The 17,993-nt window shown below is 37.2% G+C and overlaps 3 protein-coding genes across 3 annotated transcripts in view; all 3 read right to left on the bottom strand.

Moving 5' to 3' along the window:
- Positions 1-1,573: 1,573 nt before the first annotated feature.
- Positions 1,574-4,618, bottom strand: LOC147869656 (pentatricopeptide repeat-containing protein At2g03380, mitochondrial-like). Its single transcript, XM_087326574.1, has one exon. The coding sequence runs from the start codon at positions 4,616-4,618 to the stop codon at positions 1,574-1,576; it is 3,045 nt and encodes a 1,014-aa protein (XP_087182700.1).
- A 1,423-nt stretch (positions 4,619-6,041) lies between these two features.
- The window catches only part of LOC147869647 (T-complex protein 1 subunit eta-like), an 82,464-nt gene continuing 70,512 nt past the window's right edge, over positions 6,042-17,993 (bottom strand). The window contains exons 2-14 of the mRNA XM_087331792.1: positions 11,844-11,860; positions 10,350-10,607; positions 9,732-9,857; positions 9,441-9,644; positions 9,020-9,189; positions 8,455-8,590; positions 7,617-7,733; positions 7,415-7,534; positions 7,241-7,339; positions 6,984-7,161; positions 6,799-6,887; positions 6,458-6,532; positions 6,042-6,361 (exon numbers count right to left, since the gene is read on the bottom strand). Coding sequence (XP_087187918.1) covers positions 6,266-6,361; positions 6,458-6,532; positions 6,799-6,887; positions 6,984-7,161; positions 7,241-7,339; positions 7,415-7,534; positions 7,617-7,733; positions 8,455-8,590; positions 9,020-9,189; positions 9,441-9,644; positions 9,732-9,857; positions 10,350-10,607; positions 11,844-11,858 — 1,683 coding nt within the window. The 5' untranslated portion in view covers positions 11,859-11,860 and the 3' untranslated portion in view covers positions 6,042-6,265. The remainder of the gene's footprint in view (positions 6,362-6,457; positions 6,533-6,798; positions 6,888-6,983; positions 7,162-7,240; positions 7,340-7,414; positions 7,535-7,616; positions 7,734-8,454; positions 8,591-9,019; positions 9,190-9,440; positions 9,645-9,731; positions 9,858-10,349; positions 10,608-11,843; positions 11,861-17,993) is intronic.
- Positions 14,056-17,221, bottom strand: LOC147869655 (pentatricopeptide repeat-containing protein At5g27110-like). Its single transcript, XM_087326452.1, has 2 exons — positions 17,174-17,221; positions 14,056-16,896 (listed from the first exon to the last, which is right to left on the bottom strand). The coding sequence occupies exons 1-2, from the start codon at positions 17,219-17,221 to the stop codon at positions 14,056-14,058; spliced, it is 2,889 nt and encodes a 962-aa protein (XP_087182578.1).

Genomic DNA, 17,993 nt, shown 5'->3' with positions numbered 1-17,993 from the left:
GATCCATTAATGATAAGCAACATGACATGGGTGCACTATTCATTTGGTCAAGCGTACAAATTTGTTCCTCCTCAAACGAACATGTGTATGTTTACATATTATAAACAACACCATTTAAAATGATCATTGAGTATTATGAGAATTGCATTGTCTTTATCAAGATATGATTATGGTTCATATGGACATTTATTATAGCCCTTTGAAATCTCCTAGTGCCTTAATCACCTCATCGTGGTTGGATCATTAGGCATTCAATTGACAATATTACTACCTGACGAATCATAAAATATCTAAGGTTAAGCGTGCACATTGTAGACATTCAAATATCAAAGTTTCCTATTGTTGAATGGCTTGCTCCTCAACTTGATGTTGATGCATGCTGATTGCTTGAGGTATTTTTCATAGTTTAGACTTTCCTCTCGAAGTGTGGCATGGCGCTTTAGTCAATTTTCACACATGCATATTTCTTGATTGCACCATTTTCGTTTGCACATAACTCATGTTGGTGCATGCAAAATGATTTTGTACAAAAAATCCTCTAGTTGCCCTAGACACAATTGATTATTTTGTTCTACTTCATGGAAGTTTTTCATGGCATGATATTCATTTTCTTTAAAAAAAATATCGTATCAGATGTTATTAAGCTATTACTTTAATATTAAAAATTAGTGTTAGATCCCTTATTTAAATTATGAAACATTTTTCTCATGAATGCAACATCAAATTCAACATGCATGATCTCAAACTGAGATTATGAACATATTTTCTATGAACAATCGAGATGTGAACCCACAACTTTACTGTTGTAGATAACATTGTTTATCATTGCAAGTTGTGCATCATATTGAAGTTTAAGGTATATTTGTGTGTTTTGCTCATAAGTTATTCTTTATTTTTGCTTTGTTTTTGTATGCCCAATTCAACAAATATGAAGTTCATTTGTAAGAGATTTAGGGGAAACCTAACCATTCACAAGTATCATTGTATCAATTGTTGACTTTTGAGTCCAATCAAAATATGTATGATTCACAATAATTATAAGAATGAGAGATGCTTCCATGTTCATTTTGTGATGCTCCCCACAAAGGATCAAAACAAGTTCCTTCAATTTACAAAACCACCCTTAACCCATTAAAATTAGTGGCAGAATTTGTCCGCAAGGTTATGCCTATAACAAAGTGTCCACCAATAATATTATCACCACTGAATTGGTTTAACATTACCAAAAATGGGTTGGTTCAAATATTAATACATAGGCATGACACAAATATTTGATTATACACAACCAAAACAATAGTTGCCATGGATGTCTTATGCTCAAGCTTTTGCTTGGGGAGAACATGTATTGTACCCAAGGAACTAAAGCCACACATGAAATATCTTCAAGGCATATATACATACATGGTTTTTTATATGGTTCTGAACTTTGGTTCTTATTGTGTTGGAGCACATATCAATTTTCATGGTTAAATATTCCCCCATGCAACCAATTTAGGGTTGAAAGGTTAGTTTAGAATTCAGTGCTGGGGTTTAGGGTATGTTTTCAGCATTTTCTTTTCCAATAGTTTGGAAGTTAGACTTTTGGGTATGGTTGCTCACTCTTGTTTCTTTTCATCTGATGTGCAAAGTCATGCAACCCAGCATTGGCGTAAATGTTTGACATTATAACATACGGAGCATCTTGCCAAGGTTGCAACATCACTGCATGATAAAATAATAGCTCCCCTAAACCCACATTTCCATGTTTTTGGCATGCACTCAACAAACGTAAGGTCATGGTTACATCAGGTTGCATCGACATTGTTGACAGAAGATCTTCCACCTTCATGAAGTCTCCAGCTCTTCCTAGCACATCTACCACACATGTATAATGCTCGAGATCTGGAACTAAACCATAATCTCTACTCATGGCCTCCAAGAATTCCATGCTTTCCTCAAGAAGCCCTACATGATTGCATACCGATAGCAGAGCTGTAAATGTGGTCTTGTTTGGTTTTATTCCAGATCCAACCACCATTTTCTCGAAATAGCGGAAGCATTCCGAATAGTTTCCTTCTTTTGCATACCCACAAAGCAATGCGTTCCAAGAGCTAATGTCAGCATTTGGGAGACGCATGAAAACTTCATAAGCATCAGGCATACTTGAACAATCACCATAAGTGTAGATGAGAGTGGTCATGAGAGTTAAATCGTGATCATATCCCATAGATAAGATGCTAAAATGGGTTTCTCGGCAACCCTCTAGGTTTCCGAACCTACGATATGCATTCAAAACACAAGTGAGAGAAGTACAGTCCACCACCACATCCTTATCTAGCATTATACTATAAATTTGCAAAGCCTTTTCTGCATTACCCTGCTCCTCATATGTTGAAAGCATCGTATTCCACAAAACAATATCAGGAGAATCTATCTGATTAAAAGCCTTCTCTGCTTCTCCAATATTCCCACACTTCCCATACATATCAACAAGAGCACTACAAATGAAGGCATTTGACTCAAAACATTTCCGTCTTACATCTACATGGAGTGCTTGTCCAAGCTCATTGGATATAGGTTTGATTGGCTGAGCTTTCAAGATATCATACTCTTCAGTTTCTGCAACTTTACAGCATGCTTGAATGCCAGCCACAAGTGTTTGGGCATTCGGTCTCACACCCTCCTCTTGCATTAATTTGTAAAGTTGTAGAGACTTTGTGCCATCACCTATGTTGAGGTAACACATGACCATCGCTGTCCACAAGACCACATCATGATGAGACACTTGATCAAATGCATGGTGAGCATACCCAATGTTCATACACTTACCATATAAATTGACCAAACTACTCCCAATAAATGCATTTGAATCGTGCCCCCTTCTTCGAGCATCTGCATGTAATGCTCGACCAATCTCCTCAGACATAACCTTTTTTGGCTTCCCTTCTATAATGACAGCTTCTTCCTCATCTGCCAGTAAAGAACAAGCTTGGAGAGCAGTCACAAAGGTTTGCTCATTGGGATTCACATCATACTCTTGCATCAACCTATAAGCTTGCAAGGCCTTCTCAGCATCACCATCCTGAACGTGTCCTGAGATCAATGCATTCCATGATACCGATGTGTGAGCACAACACTGGCTAAACACATAGTTAGCATCTAGGTTGCTGCCGCATTTTCCATACATATTTACAAGACTATCTCTGACAAAGATATCAGAATCATACCCTCTCATTGCAATGTTTGTGTGCACCGATCGGCCAATGTCTAAAGGCAAAGGTATCAATTCCTCTTCCTCTAATAATTTACAACATGCTTGAAGTGTTATAGTAAATGTCTGCTCATCGGGGCTCACACCAAGTGCTTGCAAATTTTCATAGAGCTCTAAAGCCCTTCTTCCCTGACCTTGTTCAGCATATGCAGATAACATGGCAGTTATTGAGACAATGTCCTGGTCTGGCAATGCATTGAACATGTACCGAGCTTCTACTATATATCCATGGATGCCATAGAAATTCACAAGTGTGCTACCCACAAAGACATCAAGGTCAAAACCATAGCATACAGCCTCAGAATGTAGCATCCTAGCTGTGTATATTGTGTTTATATCTTGATGTGATAGAAAGCTAGATTGATGGGATAATAAACAACATGCTTGGATGCCGAACATAAGAGTTCTTTCATTCAGCTTCATTCCTTCATTTCTCATTTGTTCAAACAAATGCAAAACTTTTTCAGGCTTCTCTTGTTTTAGATATGCATGCATCATTGAGTTCAAGGAAACAGCATCATGTTGAGATACTTGATCAAACACATTTTGTGCATGAACCAAGCTACCACATTTAATATACATATCAATAAGGCAAGATGCAACAAATAGCTCAGAAACACATGAGTATTTCACTGCTTGGGCATGTAAATATTGGCCCCATTGCAAGTCAGGGATATTCGAACAAGCTCGAATCAAACTCACAAAGATATATTTGTTGGGTTCAACATCATCTTCTAGCATACAACTATACAGTGTGAGGGCACCGATATACATACCCAGGTCAATATACATAGATATGATAGATGCCCATGACAATGCGGTTCGATAGGGCAATCGATGAAACAAAGAAATTGCTTCTGAAAGAGCAGTGCATTGAGAAAATGTGACGATAAGTGACTCTCCCAGAAACCGAGTTATATCCAGACCATTGGAAGCCAAATGGATATGAACCAAATTAGCTTTTGGAATGTTTTCTTTCGTTCTACAAGATTTCAAGAGAAGCCAATACGTTTCAACGGACGGGATCTCCGCAATTTGAAAGAGAGAGTCTATGGCCCTCCCCATATGACTTTGTTGAAGAAGGATACGGATGGTTTCTTTGCTAGTGTGGATTTCTTTATTACTCTGTTTCTGAAGAGGTTTTTCAGAAACAGAGCGATGGATGATGTGACCATGTTCAAGAATGGTGTTGTACTTAGGGGACGCTTGCGGTCTGAATGAAACAGCATTATCTTTCTCTTTCTTATTCTCATCGTCATTTTCTTCTTCTTCTTTGGCGACTGTCGCCAAGACGGAGTGAGGAGAAGGAATAGAAAGGCGATGAGTATAAGAGGTGCCATACTGATACACTGTTGTGGTGGATATCATGAGTTTATAGAGAGCAAGAGAGAATGAAAGTGAATGTGCGCGCGCGCGTGTGTGTATGTGTTCACAGTTCCATAGAGAAAACAGAGAATGAATTGAGTTCTATCTTCTCTTTATCATCGATTCATCAGGTACATACATACATACAACAATGCCTTCTTCTTTGCCATGTGTTTGTTGTGCACATTCAATATATTGAAGCCCTCCTTTATTCTTCTTCTTCTCTACTCTATAACAAAATTGTTGCTACCAAGACAATTGAAACAGTGCTCGACGCCACTTCCATATTTTTACCCTTTCATAGGGGAACAAAAACCCCCCCGAAAAATATATAAATTTCTATTCACCTGGAAAGGAAAACACACCATCAATCAATAAACAAAAACAAAACTCGGTGAGTTAGGTTTCCCCAAACATTGAATGTACCAACTAGTAGCTACATTGTTTCCACGAATACAATCAACTCTCCTCCCAAGGTCCTACTCATCTGTCAAAATCAAAGTCGTAAACATTCAATGAAGCTATGTTCCTCCCAATGCCCCCCAAGGGATGGAGCATCATTAAGAGGGATTTGAGAACATGCAAGGAGAACCATCCTACTTACACGAAGTCCACTGACTAACAAGCTTCTGACTCATTGTGCATAATATATATATACTCATAGCATCCTCCCTCTCTTGATGACATCATTGCCTTAAAAAATAAATGAACATCACCATAAGGAATTTGCTTTGCTAGCTTATCATTATCATTATGTGTATCAACCTATAGTGTCACAAAAAGAGGTCATCAATCTAGAAAAAGATTTTGCTCTGGTGTTCTCTCATTCAGATTAATACATCCTTCTATTCAATCACATACCAAACTAATCTCATTAACACACAAATAATGTTATATATCATACACAATTAGATAATAATAATAACTGTTATTAGATGGGTATTTCTCAAAGAGTAGCTTTTGCAAAAATTTCCTACCTTGCTTAGTTCTTTCTCAAGCGAGTTTACACACCTATTGAGTTTACACACCTATTGTTTCAAAATGAGAAAAAATCATATATCATTTGAAGCTGGTGTTTTTTAAATAACATTTCCACACCATTGGAAATCACTCATTTCTATAAGGTCAACCTATAAATAAATAAATAATCCGTTTATTATAATTAGACTCAGTAATCCCTTTCACATTCATATTTAATATCGGCCTGATTATTTGCAGGCATAGTTACTGAATCCATGATTTCATATGCATTAATGCTTGAAAATGAATTAACGAAGTTAGTGACTAATTAATAAAAACATATTAACATGTACAAACCAAAAGACGGTTAAATCTCTGGAAATTCCATTAAGTGCAAAATCAAAGAAATAAATGCACCCAGGGGATTATGTAGACAATTGTAGCCAAGAAAATCAGATGTTGTAGATTAATAAAAACATATCCAATCAATCAAATTTAACCAAGTAATATAATCACCTCAATGTTATACCAACGTCAACCCTAAGAGAAAATTGGTTGAGCGAATTGGCCCCAGAACTGAAGCTTTTAAGTTATACCACATGCTATCACCATCATCACATAAACCAAAAAAATACAGGTGTTCACATGTGCTGAGCTATATTCTGGTTAATGATGCATTAAAATTTTCATCTATCTTCTTCGCATACCACGCCCTCTTCCCCTGAATCCACCACCACCTCTCCCAGCCATTGCATTAGCAGCATTTTGTCCTTGAGCACTCTCAGCCTATATTTTGATATGTAAAGACAAGCAAAGTTGATTCAGATTCCTCATTTTACACATCAGAGAAAAATTTTAAGTTTAAAAACAATAAGGACTCACTTTTGGGTTCCGTATTGTCTCATCGACGCTGAGAATTAAGCAAGCAGCTTCAGTTGCTGCATTAATAGCATTTAGCTGCAAAATGGAGTTAGAAATCAATTTTCATGCTCTCCAGCAAGATAATATCAAGTTTCAACTCACTTTGACAGCTCCAAATTCAAGTTTCAATCTATATTGACAACAAATTTAGGTTTCAAACCTCTTTACAACTTCAATTCAAGTTTGAAATTATGTTGTCAACTTAAACGGGAAAGTGAAGTTTTAAATCACTTTGACAACTCAAATTTCAAGTTTTAATTCACCTTGACAACTTCATCAAGAAATTTAAGCTTTAATCTCACCTTGACAACAGAAGGTTCCCATACAAAGTTGCTGAATGTGTCAATGATGCCCCCAGTATTTATATCCACCCCAAAGACAGCACCTTCTCCTAAAACAACGATAACGCGCTGCATTTAGACCAAAAGAAGCATCTTCAAAGATAGCCTAACACTATCCAAAGGAGCTCATGAAATAGTTTTTATACCTGAAGGCATCGCATGTTTTTGCCTCAACTTGTTCAACACATCAGTGGCATCAAATCCAGCATTGTCACAAAGCTGACGAGGAATCACCTCCAAAGCCTTTGCATAGGAGTTGATAAAAAGCTGAGATTTCCCAGCAACTGTTCTTGCATGTTGTCTCAAATACCTGCTGAGTTCCATCTGAAATAGAAGAGGTCATTCGTATATCGAACTTCATTACTTATGGGCATATTGTTTAAGTGTCAAAGGAGAATCATACATCAATAGCTCCACCACCAGCTACAACAGAAGAGTTCTTCATTGCTCTTCTAACAATCATGATGGCATCATGCAGGCTCCGCTCTGCCTCTTCAATGAACTGACACGACGTATCATCACTTTATTATCAATTATAAAATTGCAAATAACCCATATTTGCCATGACCCCCCTCACCTGATCTGCTCCACCACGTAGAACAATTGTAGCTGTCTCACCAGATGGGCAACCACTAAAGATATTAAATCGTTCGTTTCCGACCTGCCTCTCCTCAAAAACTTCACATTGACCAAGAACCTATATGTACACGCATACAAAAAGCACATCAATATGGCAGTTGACATTTCTTGCTGTCAGCTAAAATCTTCACGGGCCTCACCTCAGGAACGATGTTGTTAACACTTGTTTGCACTGAGGCTCCAGTTGCACTGGCTACTCTTTGAAGATCTTCTTCAGGGACACGTCCAGCACAGAATACATCTCGATCTGCAAAATACTGAAAAACCGGATTCATGTTATCTAAAACAGTGAGCTATTTAACTACTACAAATTGGGATTGTTTTTAAATGAGCTACTTAGTTTTACCAAACCTAGACTAAAACTGAATGGCCATAATATGTCCAGGAATTTCCGTTGGACAACATTTACCAAATACAAAAAATCCAACCATTCAGTAAAGGGAACAACTGCGATTGTAAATGGTTAAGAGTTTTAGAATTCACTAAGTAAATATTATACTTAATCTTAAGAATTCAGTTGGATATAACAATCAAATGATACATTTTCACAAGGACATTCTTCATGCAACTCAAATGCATAAAATAACTATTGATATTATGCAAGCAAATCCTCCCAAGCCTGCAATATATCTACATAGCTTTATGTCACTGATTCACAGACCCAAATTAACAATCCGAATGTAGAAGTTTCTGTTAATTCTTCAACCGATTAAACCAATTATCAGCATAAGCTTTCTAAATAGACCTGCATTAGCAATATCATCAATGGTATATCATGAAAGTTGAAATTGAAACACTTCCGCTGCAATGTGACACCAAATCATTTTGCATCATTACATCTACTGTGCCTTAGAAACAAAACCACAAAATCATGCAGATACAATATATACAGTGACCAATAAAGTCTGTTAGGAAGCTAATGATCACAGCAAATGATTTCTCTGTTTCAAATGCATATAAAAGAGAATTCTAACGTACCTGGGTGCCTAAATCTCCGATTGCAAGCCTAGATAAAACAATCTTTGCTCCACTCTTAACACACTTGTCCAGCTTGTCATAAATTATATTCCACTCAGCATCTACAATAGATTGATATTGTAGAGGATCTGATAATCTGGAAGAGTATCACCAGTACACATTTAGAAAAAAAAAACCCATACTTTATAATTTTATACAGACCCTTAATAATACTAGAAAATTCTAAAGAGCTGTAGTGTTTTTGGGCATAATGCTATAAGCAAAAGGGGTACGATGGGGCCTCATAACAATTGATATATCACATACATTAATCTGTTTTTCCTACCCTACAAATTCTGCCAATATATACCTAATCCACAATGGAATAATCAGGACAATTATATAAATCACTGAAGAGACAAAGAACTCCGATTGTGCCCAGTGTGAATACATGCAAGCATTTTACATCAGATATAGCATTCTAATCGTTCAATTCAATACAGGATTAATTAAGTAAATAAAATCCCCAGAGTGAAAGGAAAGCAATTAGCAATCTAAGTTAAATGTTTAAATACAGCAAAGTTACCTGATTTCTGCATTTTCCTTCTCTGACTTTAGCTCCAGTTCTACATTTAATAGCAGGATCTTTGGGTTTGAAAATTTCTTTCTCTGTTGTTCAAAGCCAGCATAAGAAAATGTTTTTTTGAATGCAACACCTTTCACCAAGAAAGAGTCACGCATAGTTCCTCCTGGAACCTGAAAAGGGAAAATAAACTCATCAATGAATTCATTCTAAGATAAAATATCTGTAAGTAAATTATAAATGTCCATTTTTTGGCATACACAAGCAGGTGATCAAGAAAGAAAAGATAAAGAATACCAGAGCACAATGATATTCATTTACAACTTTTTTATTCTAAGATAACTATTTTATTAAGTGCCCACTAATTTAGTATACGCAAGCAGATGCTCCAAAAAGACATATGAATGAACAGTTAAACATGTACCTTCTTTATTCCAATCATGTTCAAGCGATCATCTTCCCCAAGAGAAGTAACTGCATCAACTACCATCTTTGCAAAGAACTCCTTTTCTCCCCCAATCAATTTTGAAGAGAGTGTAGTAGCTGCACATTTCTCTAATAGGGATTTTTTCTCATCTAGGCTCTTCCTTTCAATGCTAACAGCAAGCTCTTTTATCTTGGCAAGTGCCTGCAGTGATGTAAAGTCATGTGCATAAACAAACGTTATAGACACATGATGCACTATCAAAAATCAACATATGACTGATATACAAACCAGATTAGCTGCTGTTCGGAAACTCCTGATGAGATTTTGTGAATGAACACCTTCCTCAATAAATGGCTTAGCTTCTTTCAAAAATTCACCTGCCAAGAGCACAACTGTAGTAGTGCCATCCCCTACCTGCAAGGTGAACAGATGAATTGTTTTTGGCTCTGAATAAGAACACAATTTTGACATTACTGCTGAACAGACATCTTAAAGCATTGTATCAATATTCCTATAAAGAGAATCAGAGATCATTTTTGGAAGGTATGATTGATTCTCAGAAGAAGAAGAAGAAAATAATTGACCAGATTACTTCAAAAGCTTCCATAATCCAACAGCACAAAACAGTGCACAGTAAAATACCTGATCTTTGGTCCTGACATCTACCTAAGACACTACACCTATGGTAAGGCAATCTAACATAATGCAATCCATAACATTCTTAATTGGCATGTCACTTTTCAAACCACGTGATTATTTTAACTTTAATCTGTGTTGCAAGCCTTAAATTATCATAAACACAACACTTCCAGGGAACGCACTCTCAAAGCACTTGAATTATGTGACAAATTGATAAATACCAATACTATACATATCCCAGTCTATGCATTTGAACAAGGAGAATACCTCTGAATCCTGGGATTTAGCAATATCAACAAGGATTTTAGCTGCAGGATGAATGATGTCGAGGAGCTTCATTATAGTAGCACCATCATTAGAGATGGTTGTTGATTTCTCATCATGAATGAGTTTGTCCATACCACGAGGACCAAGAGTTGTACGAACAGTATCCACCACCGCAGTGCATGCATTGATGTTGCTAATCAATTGAGCCTTTCCTTGGGATGTATCAGTTCCTTCCTTCAGCAAAATTATCTGAGGTTGCTGCAAGAACCAAAAAAAAAGAAACGAAAAGTCAGGAAAAATAACATTTAACAAAATGATGTGAGATTGCCAGATGAGACACAAGAAAACAAAAGCTAAAGTCCAGTTACGACAGTATGTGGGGACAAAATGATTGGAGACATCTGCAATAACTAAAATACAGAAGGAAAGAAGGAAAATGGCAGGCTAATGCATGAGTTTATGAGTTCCTCCATATAAAAAATAAAACAAAAACAAAATGATGAGAATCTGTTTTGCTCACCAGAATATTTGAGATTGATGCAAGAAGCAAAAAAGAAAAATGATCTGAGGGTCATTTTCTTAGGAAAATGGATAATGTATGAGCTGTTTTCTTAGGAAAATGATCTGAGGTCTATCATTCAGCAAAATTATATGAATTCTCTTTAAGGAAGAAGTAAAAAGCTAGGGAAGTGTGTCAACTTCTGACATTCAACAAACTTATCTGAGGTTTCTGCAAGAAGTAAGAAGCAAAAGGTTGGAAAAAATATGAAAGTTCCTTCTTTAGCAAAATCATCAGATGTTGCTCCAAGAGAAACAGAAAAACATTTAAAAAAGAAGCAAATAGCTGGCAAAATGAGTCAACTTTCTGCTTCCAGTGAAAGACTCTGAGGTTGCCACAAGAAGCAAAATACTAAAGTTACCTCGTTCAGAGAGACGACTGAGGCAAAAGACTAGGAACATGTATCAATTTTCCCTCCTTCGGCTAGAAGATCTAAATTTGAAGCAAGAAACTATAAAAAACAAAATGGCGAAAGGAAAACTTTATCAAGTTCAACTACATCTGGAAAACATAATTCGAAATCAAATCAAAAGCAAAAAGCAAACAAAAAACTGTATCAGATCGCTGGTTAAGGAAAATTATCTGAGATTGTTGCAAGAAGCAAGAAGCAAACACAATGCGCCAATTCATTTCTTCAACCAGAAGAAAAGCAAAAGCAAGACAAGATGTTCAGAAAAAGTATCAAGATACATCCTTCAGTAAAACAACTGAATTTGCTGCATGAGGCATCAAAAGAAAGGCAAAACGCAAGGAAAGCGAAAGTTCTATGAATGAGAGTTCTTAGAGGTCAAGTGTACAGAACAAGAACTCGTTGCAATCTAGGGTTAACAAAGGATAGGATGCAGCACTTGATGCACGGATATCGGAAGAAATGAGAAAATGAAAGAAGAAGATGAAGAAAAGAATTTGGGTTGGGGGGGGGTCTTGAGACTTACCAGCATGGAGGCCATATCTGCAGAGATAATATCTCGAACTAGAATTTTCAGGCAGAAGAACGATAAACTAGACTGGATCAGAAATTACGTTGTCCCGGTGCACGAAGGATCTGGAATCAGCAGCAGCAGCCGAAGAAGAAGAAAATGAAGAAGAAGAGCTCGGGTTTTGAGTCGAGGTCTTTTTTTTTTGGTTTGGTTTTGTGTTTGTGCTCCTTGGTTTCCCGCAACTGATTTTCTTTCTTAGGTCAAGTTTCAAAAGTAGGCCTCCCATTTCCTTATATAATATATGTATATGTACATATATGTATACGTATACGTATACGTATATGTTAATGTATATGTATACGTTAATGTATATGTATCCGTATACGTTAATGTATATGAAACACCAAACAATGACACGTTCCGGAAATAACATTTCCTTACTCTCCCAACAGCTCTTGAGTATCTCTATGTAAGCAAGTAGCCCTCCCTTTTCACATTGTTGTCGCCACAAAATGTTTTAGATTCTAACTTTTCCTCTCGATGAATGGGTAAATACCCCATTTTTGTTGTAAACCAATTGTCTCATGGGCCAATTTTGGTCTTAGAAGGCATTGATATATCTTTCTTTCTCGTGCCTTCTTCTCTTGCACATTGTGGACTTGCATCACTGAGAAGTAGATATCATTGTTGTTGAGGTGAGTGAGCTCTCAAAGAGATGGGGGCCCCTCCTCCTAGATGGTTGTCTAATCAATCCTCTCGTTAGAACCCCCATCAAGAAGCATATATTTGGTTATCTTGTATGCTTCTTGGCTTTAGCCTTTAACTTATGTATAGATAAAAATTATTGAACCTGTTCCAAATTTAAAACTTTTTTTAAATTCATTCAAACATTGATTCCAAACCAATCCTACCTATTACTATGTTACAAAAGGGGGGAGTCATATGTAAATGCAACGCCAACAAACTTCACAATCAGGAATGGTGACCGCACATCTTTCAAGACTTGTTTTGTTATTATTCTAATTGACAATGTTTTCAATTTTATATATAATTCTTTTCTTAAATTTTCTTCAAGGCATATAAAGGATCTCAAGATTTTCATTTTGGAAATTCTAGTTTCATTCAAGCGTCAGAGTGCCAATTCACACCAAGAATGAGCGTCATTGAGTATTTAGTTTTCTAGTATACGTTTTATGTTAAAAACATTATATGTTGTAATGTTATTTCTTGTTTTTCTATAGGGAGCAAACATTTCTTTGCTGAGCATTATGAGACAAGACAGACATGGAAGAATAACCAAGACAACTACATGGTCAAGGAGTTGGATGAGGGTAGTGAATCATGATATAAATCATTAGTCATTTACCTACAAGAAGATTCTTTTTATACTAGTTTTTCGTATTAGGGTTCTACTACTTTATTAATTGAACTATGCAATAGCTCATTTTTACGCAAATTAGAGTATATGCATCAAAGAATTGTCATTTGTGAACTTGTACATAAGAACTTGTCAATTGTGAAATTGCATATGAGAAAAAAACCACAATGATGGAACCCAACAATTTGGTGGACTGCCAAAATTTCCAGGACTAATACATTGGTCAGGAATGTCAGAAACTTTAGCATCCTTTTGGTTGAGAGAAATGTCAGTATCTCTGGCATTAGAGCGTGATCCTTCCCGCAATACTAATGCCAGAAATGTCTCTTACATTTGGTCTGATCTGTAAAACATAACATTCTGCTACAGACAGCAAATGCCTCCTTCATTCTTGCTGAGAGACTTCATTTTTTTGAATCTAACATTTTTAGTGTTTAGAATATATCTGATTGACCAAAGGAAAAAAGGTATGAGCATATCCTTTTTCCATTTGTTATACTTTTGTCAATGTGATATGAGAAAAACCTTTTATAAATTTTGGTTATTCTTCATCTTCACAACTCAAGAACCTATTTAAAACATGTATTCTCCATCTTGTTTACTCAAGGAGAACCACAAATATCATAGTGAAATGCATTCTTACCTTAGCTATTTTGTTTCCCTTTTTATTTGTGGGAGAGATGGGGGGGTCTATTGCCATTTGTCGTAGCCACTGGCAGGTCTGGGGGTGTGGACTCCCTACCTATGATTTACAAGGAAAGCACCCAAAATCACTTCACTGACCTTTAACAGAATATAGTAGTGTCTTTGTCTTCAGCACCAAGGTGATATGTATTGTAATGGTGCCACCTAATATACATTAATGGCATGCACATGAGAATTTATATCATACATAATCACGTAACTAGAACCCATGCATGGATCATGCACTGCCGCTTGCACAAAGCATTGCGTTCCTAAACTCTTACTGCCATACATTTTGCAAGCATTGAGTAGTGATGTCCACCCAATAATGCTTGTTGAGACTGGCATTGTACAAAGCAATTGTTCTGCCTCATACAAATAACCAGCATTGGCAAGAAGATTAATCATGCAATTTACATGCTCTAAACTCGGAGTAAAAAATTGCTCTTTGCTCATAGCTAGAAAGTATTCACACCCTTCTTTCACATTTCCTATGTGTGAACATGCTGCAAGAATGCTAGTGTGAGTAACACTCTGTGATTGCAACCCATCTTGTTGCATCCCTTCTAAGCATTTCTTTGCCAATATGCACTCATCATGTTCCATGTATCCAGAAAGCATTGCATTCCATGATTTTACATCTCTATTAGGCAAATTATCGAGAACTTTCCGAGCCTCAAATAACCTTCCAAATTTAGCATACATTCCCAGAAGGGCACTTCCAATTGCCATGTCATCCTCAAGTTGTGACCTGATCACATAATCATGTATATGCATACCTTGCCCTGCAGCTCCAACCATTCCACATGCTTTTAAAATGCATGGCAATATAATGTCACTTGCTTTAATGCCCTGCTCAACCATATTTTCATACAAATGAAGTGCAGAGAAAGACAATCCATGCTGAGCAAAGCCGACAATCATTGTACCCCAAGATATGACATCCGGTTCTTTCACATTGTTGAATAGTTTGTAAGCTTGCTCCACATTTCCACACTTAATATACATATCTATAAGAGCATTACATACAGTCTTATCTGTATGAAAGCCACATCTAATAACTCGTTCATGTATTTGCATACCTTGTTGGATACTGCTACTACAAGCTTTCAGAACTGATACAAATATAGACGCATTTGGCTCTATGCCATGCAGTTGCATTTTTTCAAATAATTGAACTGCATTTAGACAATCACCACATTGTGCATATGCTTCTATCATAACACCCCATGATACAATATCACAAGTAGACAATCCACCAATGAACAATTGCTCTGCATCTCGAACACTTCCACATTTAGCATACATATCAACAAGTGTATTTCTTACAATACAGTCAAGATCAAACCCATCATGAACAGACTCATGATGTATCAGCATACCTTGTACCAAATCTCCTAGTAATGCATATGCCTTTATGACAGCAGAAACCATCATTTTGTCTAGCTTTAACCCTTGCACTTGCATTTGCTTGAAGAGCTCTATGGCTGAACTGCTATCACCATGCTGAGAATATGCCGTGATCATGGCACTCCATGCAACTACATCTCGAGTCTGCAGCATATCAAATACTTTCCGGGAGTCACTTAAACTCCCATAGATTGTATACATGTCAATGGCAGCACTACCTATTACAGTATCTAATTCAAATCCGCTTTTCACTATCAGTTCATGTACCAATCTTACAGGAACAATAGATCCACAGGATTCACATGCTTTCAAAGCACATAAGAAAGTGACATCATTGGGTTTTAAGTTTTCTTCAGGCATTTTTTCCAATAGGTCAAGCGAGGCAGGCCCTTGTCCCTGATCAACATAACCCCACATCATTGCACACCATAACACAATATTTTTCTCTGGCAATAAATTAAATGATTTCCTTGCATCCTCGATGCTTTGACATTTAGCATACATATCAACGAGTGCGCTTCCAATTGGTATATTTTGTTCGAACCCACTTTCAAGCACTTGAGCATGTATCAACCTACCATGTTCCAAAGATCCAAGGGTTACACATGCTTTTAGGATGCCCAAAATGGTAACACTAGTTGCCATAACATCATCCTTTACCATTCTATCAAAGAAATCAAAACATAGGAGACCACGACCATGTTGGGCGCACCCTAAAATCATCACACTCCACGACACATCATTTCGACTTGGCAAAGTTTCAAAGGTTTCGATTGCTTCACTCAAACACTCACACTTGATATACATGTCAACAAGAGCACTACCAACAGCCACACACGATTCAAAACCATACTTGGTTATTTCACCATGTAGTAGTCTTCCTTGTTCTAGAGATTTCATGTTCCCACATGCTTTCAAGGTGCACGAGAAAATATATCTATTTGATATTGTGCCCTCATTTTGCATCTTTGCAAAGAGTCTCAGCGCATAACGATTGTGTCCATGTTGCACATATCCCAATATCATCGTTCCATATGACACGACATCCAGCTTCTTCGACTTAAGAAACAAATATTCAGCCTCCTTGACATTGCCATGTTTAGCATACATATATATCAGTGCATTTTCTACACAAACATCAATTTCTAGCCCACTTCTAAGAATCCAACAATGTAAGCATTGACCTTGCAATAAGTTGCCAAAGCTACTACAGGCTTTCAAAACACTAAGAAAAATCACCTTGTTTGGCTCTATACCCTCTCTATGCATTTCACAAAAAAGGTCAAGAGCAGCAAGAGCATGACCATGTTGAGCATAACCGTCAATTATAGCCCCCCAAGTGACAACATTTCGGTTTCTCAAGTTACTGAAAACTTCACGTCCTGTGCTCAAGTAATCCCACTTACAATACATACGTACAAGTGTGGTCCCTATTGCAACATCTAAATCTAGCCCTAACTTTACAATTTTATCATGTACAAGAAAACCTTGTGTTTTATCACAAATACCACCACATGCCTTCACAATAGATACAAAAATGAGCTTATCTGGTAAAATGTCCTCCTCTTGGAGCTTTCCATACAAATCAACAACTTGCTGACATTCTCCAAGGCTTTCATATGCACAAATGATGGCATGCCATGTGAGCAAATTCGGCTTTAGGATTTTGCAAAATGCAAAGTTAACATCGATCAAGCTTTGACAAAGGCTGAAAAGCCGCACCAGGAGGCCTCCTAAAATATCGTTTTTGTCGAGATTATCTCGGATTATGATGGAATGCACTATTCTAGCACGAGCCAAATCTTTGTATTTAATGCATTGGTGGAGGGCATGACAGAGGTCTGAAACTTGGAAAGAATCAACCACCTCTAACCTGTTCATTCTCTGTTTCTGCTTCTGCTAGTCCTTTTCCAGTGCCCATGAAGAACATATATGATGATGGATGAGACGGGGACACACTCTGTATTGCGTCAGGTATCACTACGTTTTGGGTAATAATTAGAAGACCACAGACACAAGCCCGACACAAACAAGCAGCAGGGGTCGTCTTTCTCTAGACGCAGGTGTGCAAGCTCGTTCCTAACTAACTTGTAAAGTTGTATATATGTATGTATATAACCAGGCGAGGGGAGAGAATCTTATGGGTATGGTGGACCTTCGCTAGGGAGGGTGTTCCTCAGTTACACACATTTTATCCAAGGCCAAAGGAGACACCATCGTTGTCACGATCTCTCGGAGAGTTTTTCCATACAACTCAGAGACTATAAATCTGTGTTGGAATTTTTTTCCGATGGCTATCGTAATGTATGATGATTTATTAGGCCCTACAATGTACCCGGCTTCCATAGCTCACAAGCAAGGATATGAGATTGTATGAGGGAAAGGGTTGAATGTATTAGCACCGTTGGAGTGACATCTATTAGCATTGTGTCCTGACCAAACTTTGTCATACCATAAAGATGTCGTCAGCATGGTGGAGTTCCCGATCCATTTTGAGGAATATTTAAGGACAAAAGCATGCTTAAAGCTCTACGTATTTGTTGGTCCCCTCTTGCATATTGAAAGTTCAAACATGTTTTCTCTTGCTTCCTTTACCTATCTAATGAATGAAGCAATGAATATGCCCTACTTGGATTGTACTAATGAGCTTTCATCAATAATGTGTAATAAGCCAAGTCATGCTTTTGAAGCCA

Source organism: Azolla caroliniana, unplaced genomic scaffold, assembly GCF_043228905.1.
Source record: "Azolla caroliniana isolate FFs.n. ecotype wild unplaced genomic scaffold, voAzoCaro1.0.p SCAF_1, whole genome shotgun sequence".
In the NCBI taxonomy this organism is placed as follows: domain Eukaryota; kingdom Viridiplantae; phylum Streptophyta; class Polypodiopsida; order Salviniales; family Salviniaceae; genus Azolla; species Azolla caroliniana.
Note: the sequence above shows the minus strand (reverse complement) of the source record. Positions and strands in the feature narration are given on the sequence as shown.

Coding starts and splice junctions, on each gene's coding strand:
- LOC147869655 (XM_087326452.1), bottom strand. CDS start 17,221: ATGGGCACTGGAAAAGGACTAGCAGAAGCAGAAACAGAGAATGAACAG. Junction 16,897..17,173: donor CAGAAACAGAGAATGAACAG/GTTAGAGGTGGT, acceptor GGAGAATGTCAG/CAAGTTGTTGATTTGTATGG.
- LOC147869656 (XM_087326574.1), bottom strand. CDS start 4,618: ATGATATCCACCACAACAGTGTATCAGTATGGCACCTCTTATACTCAT.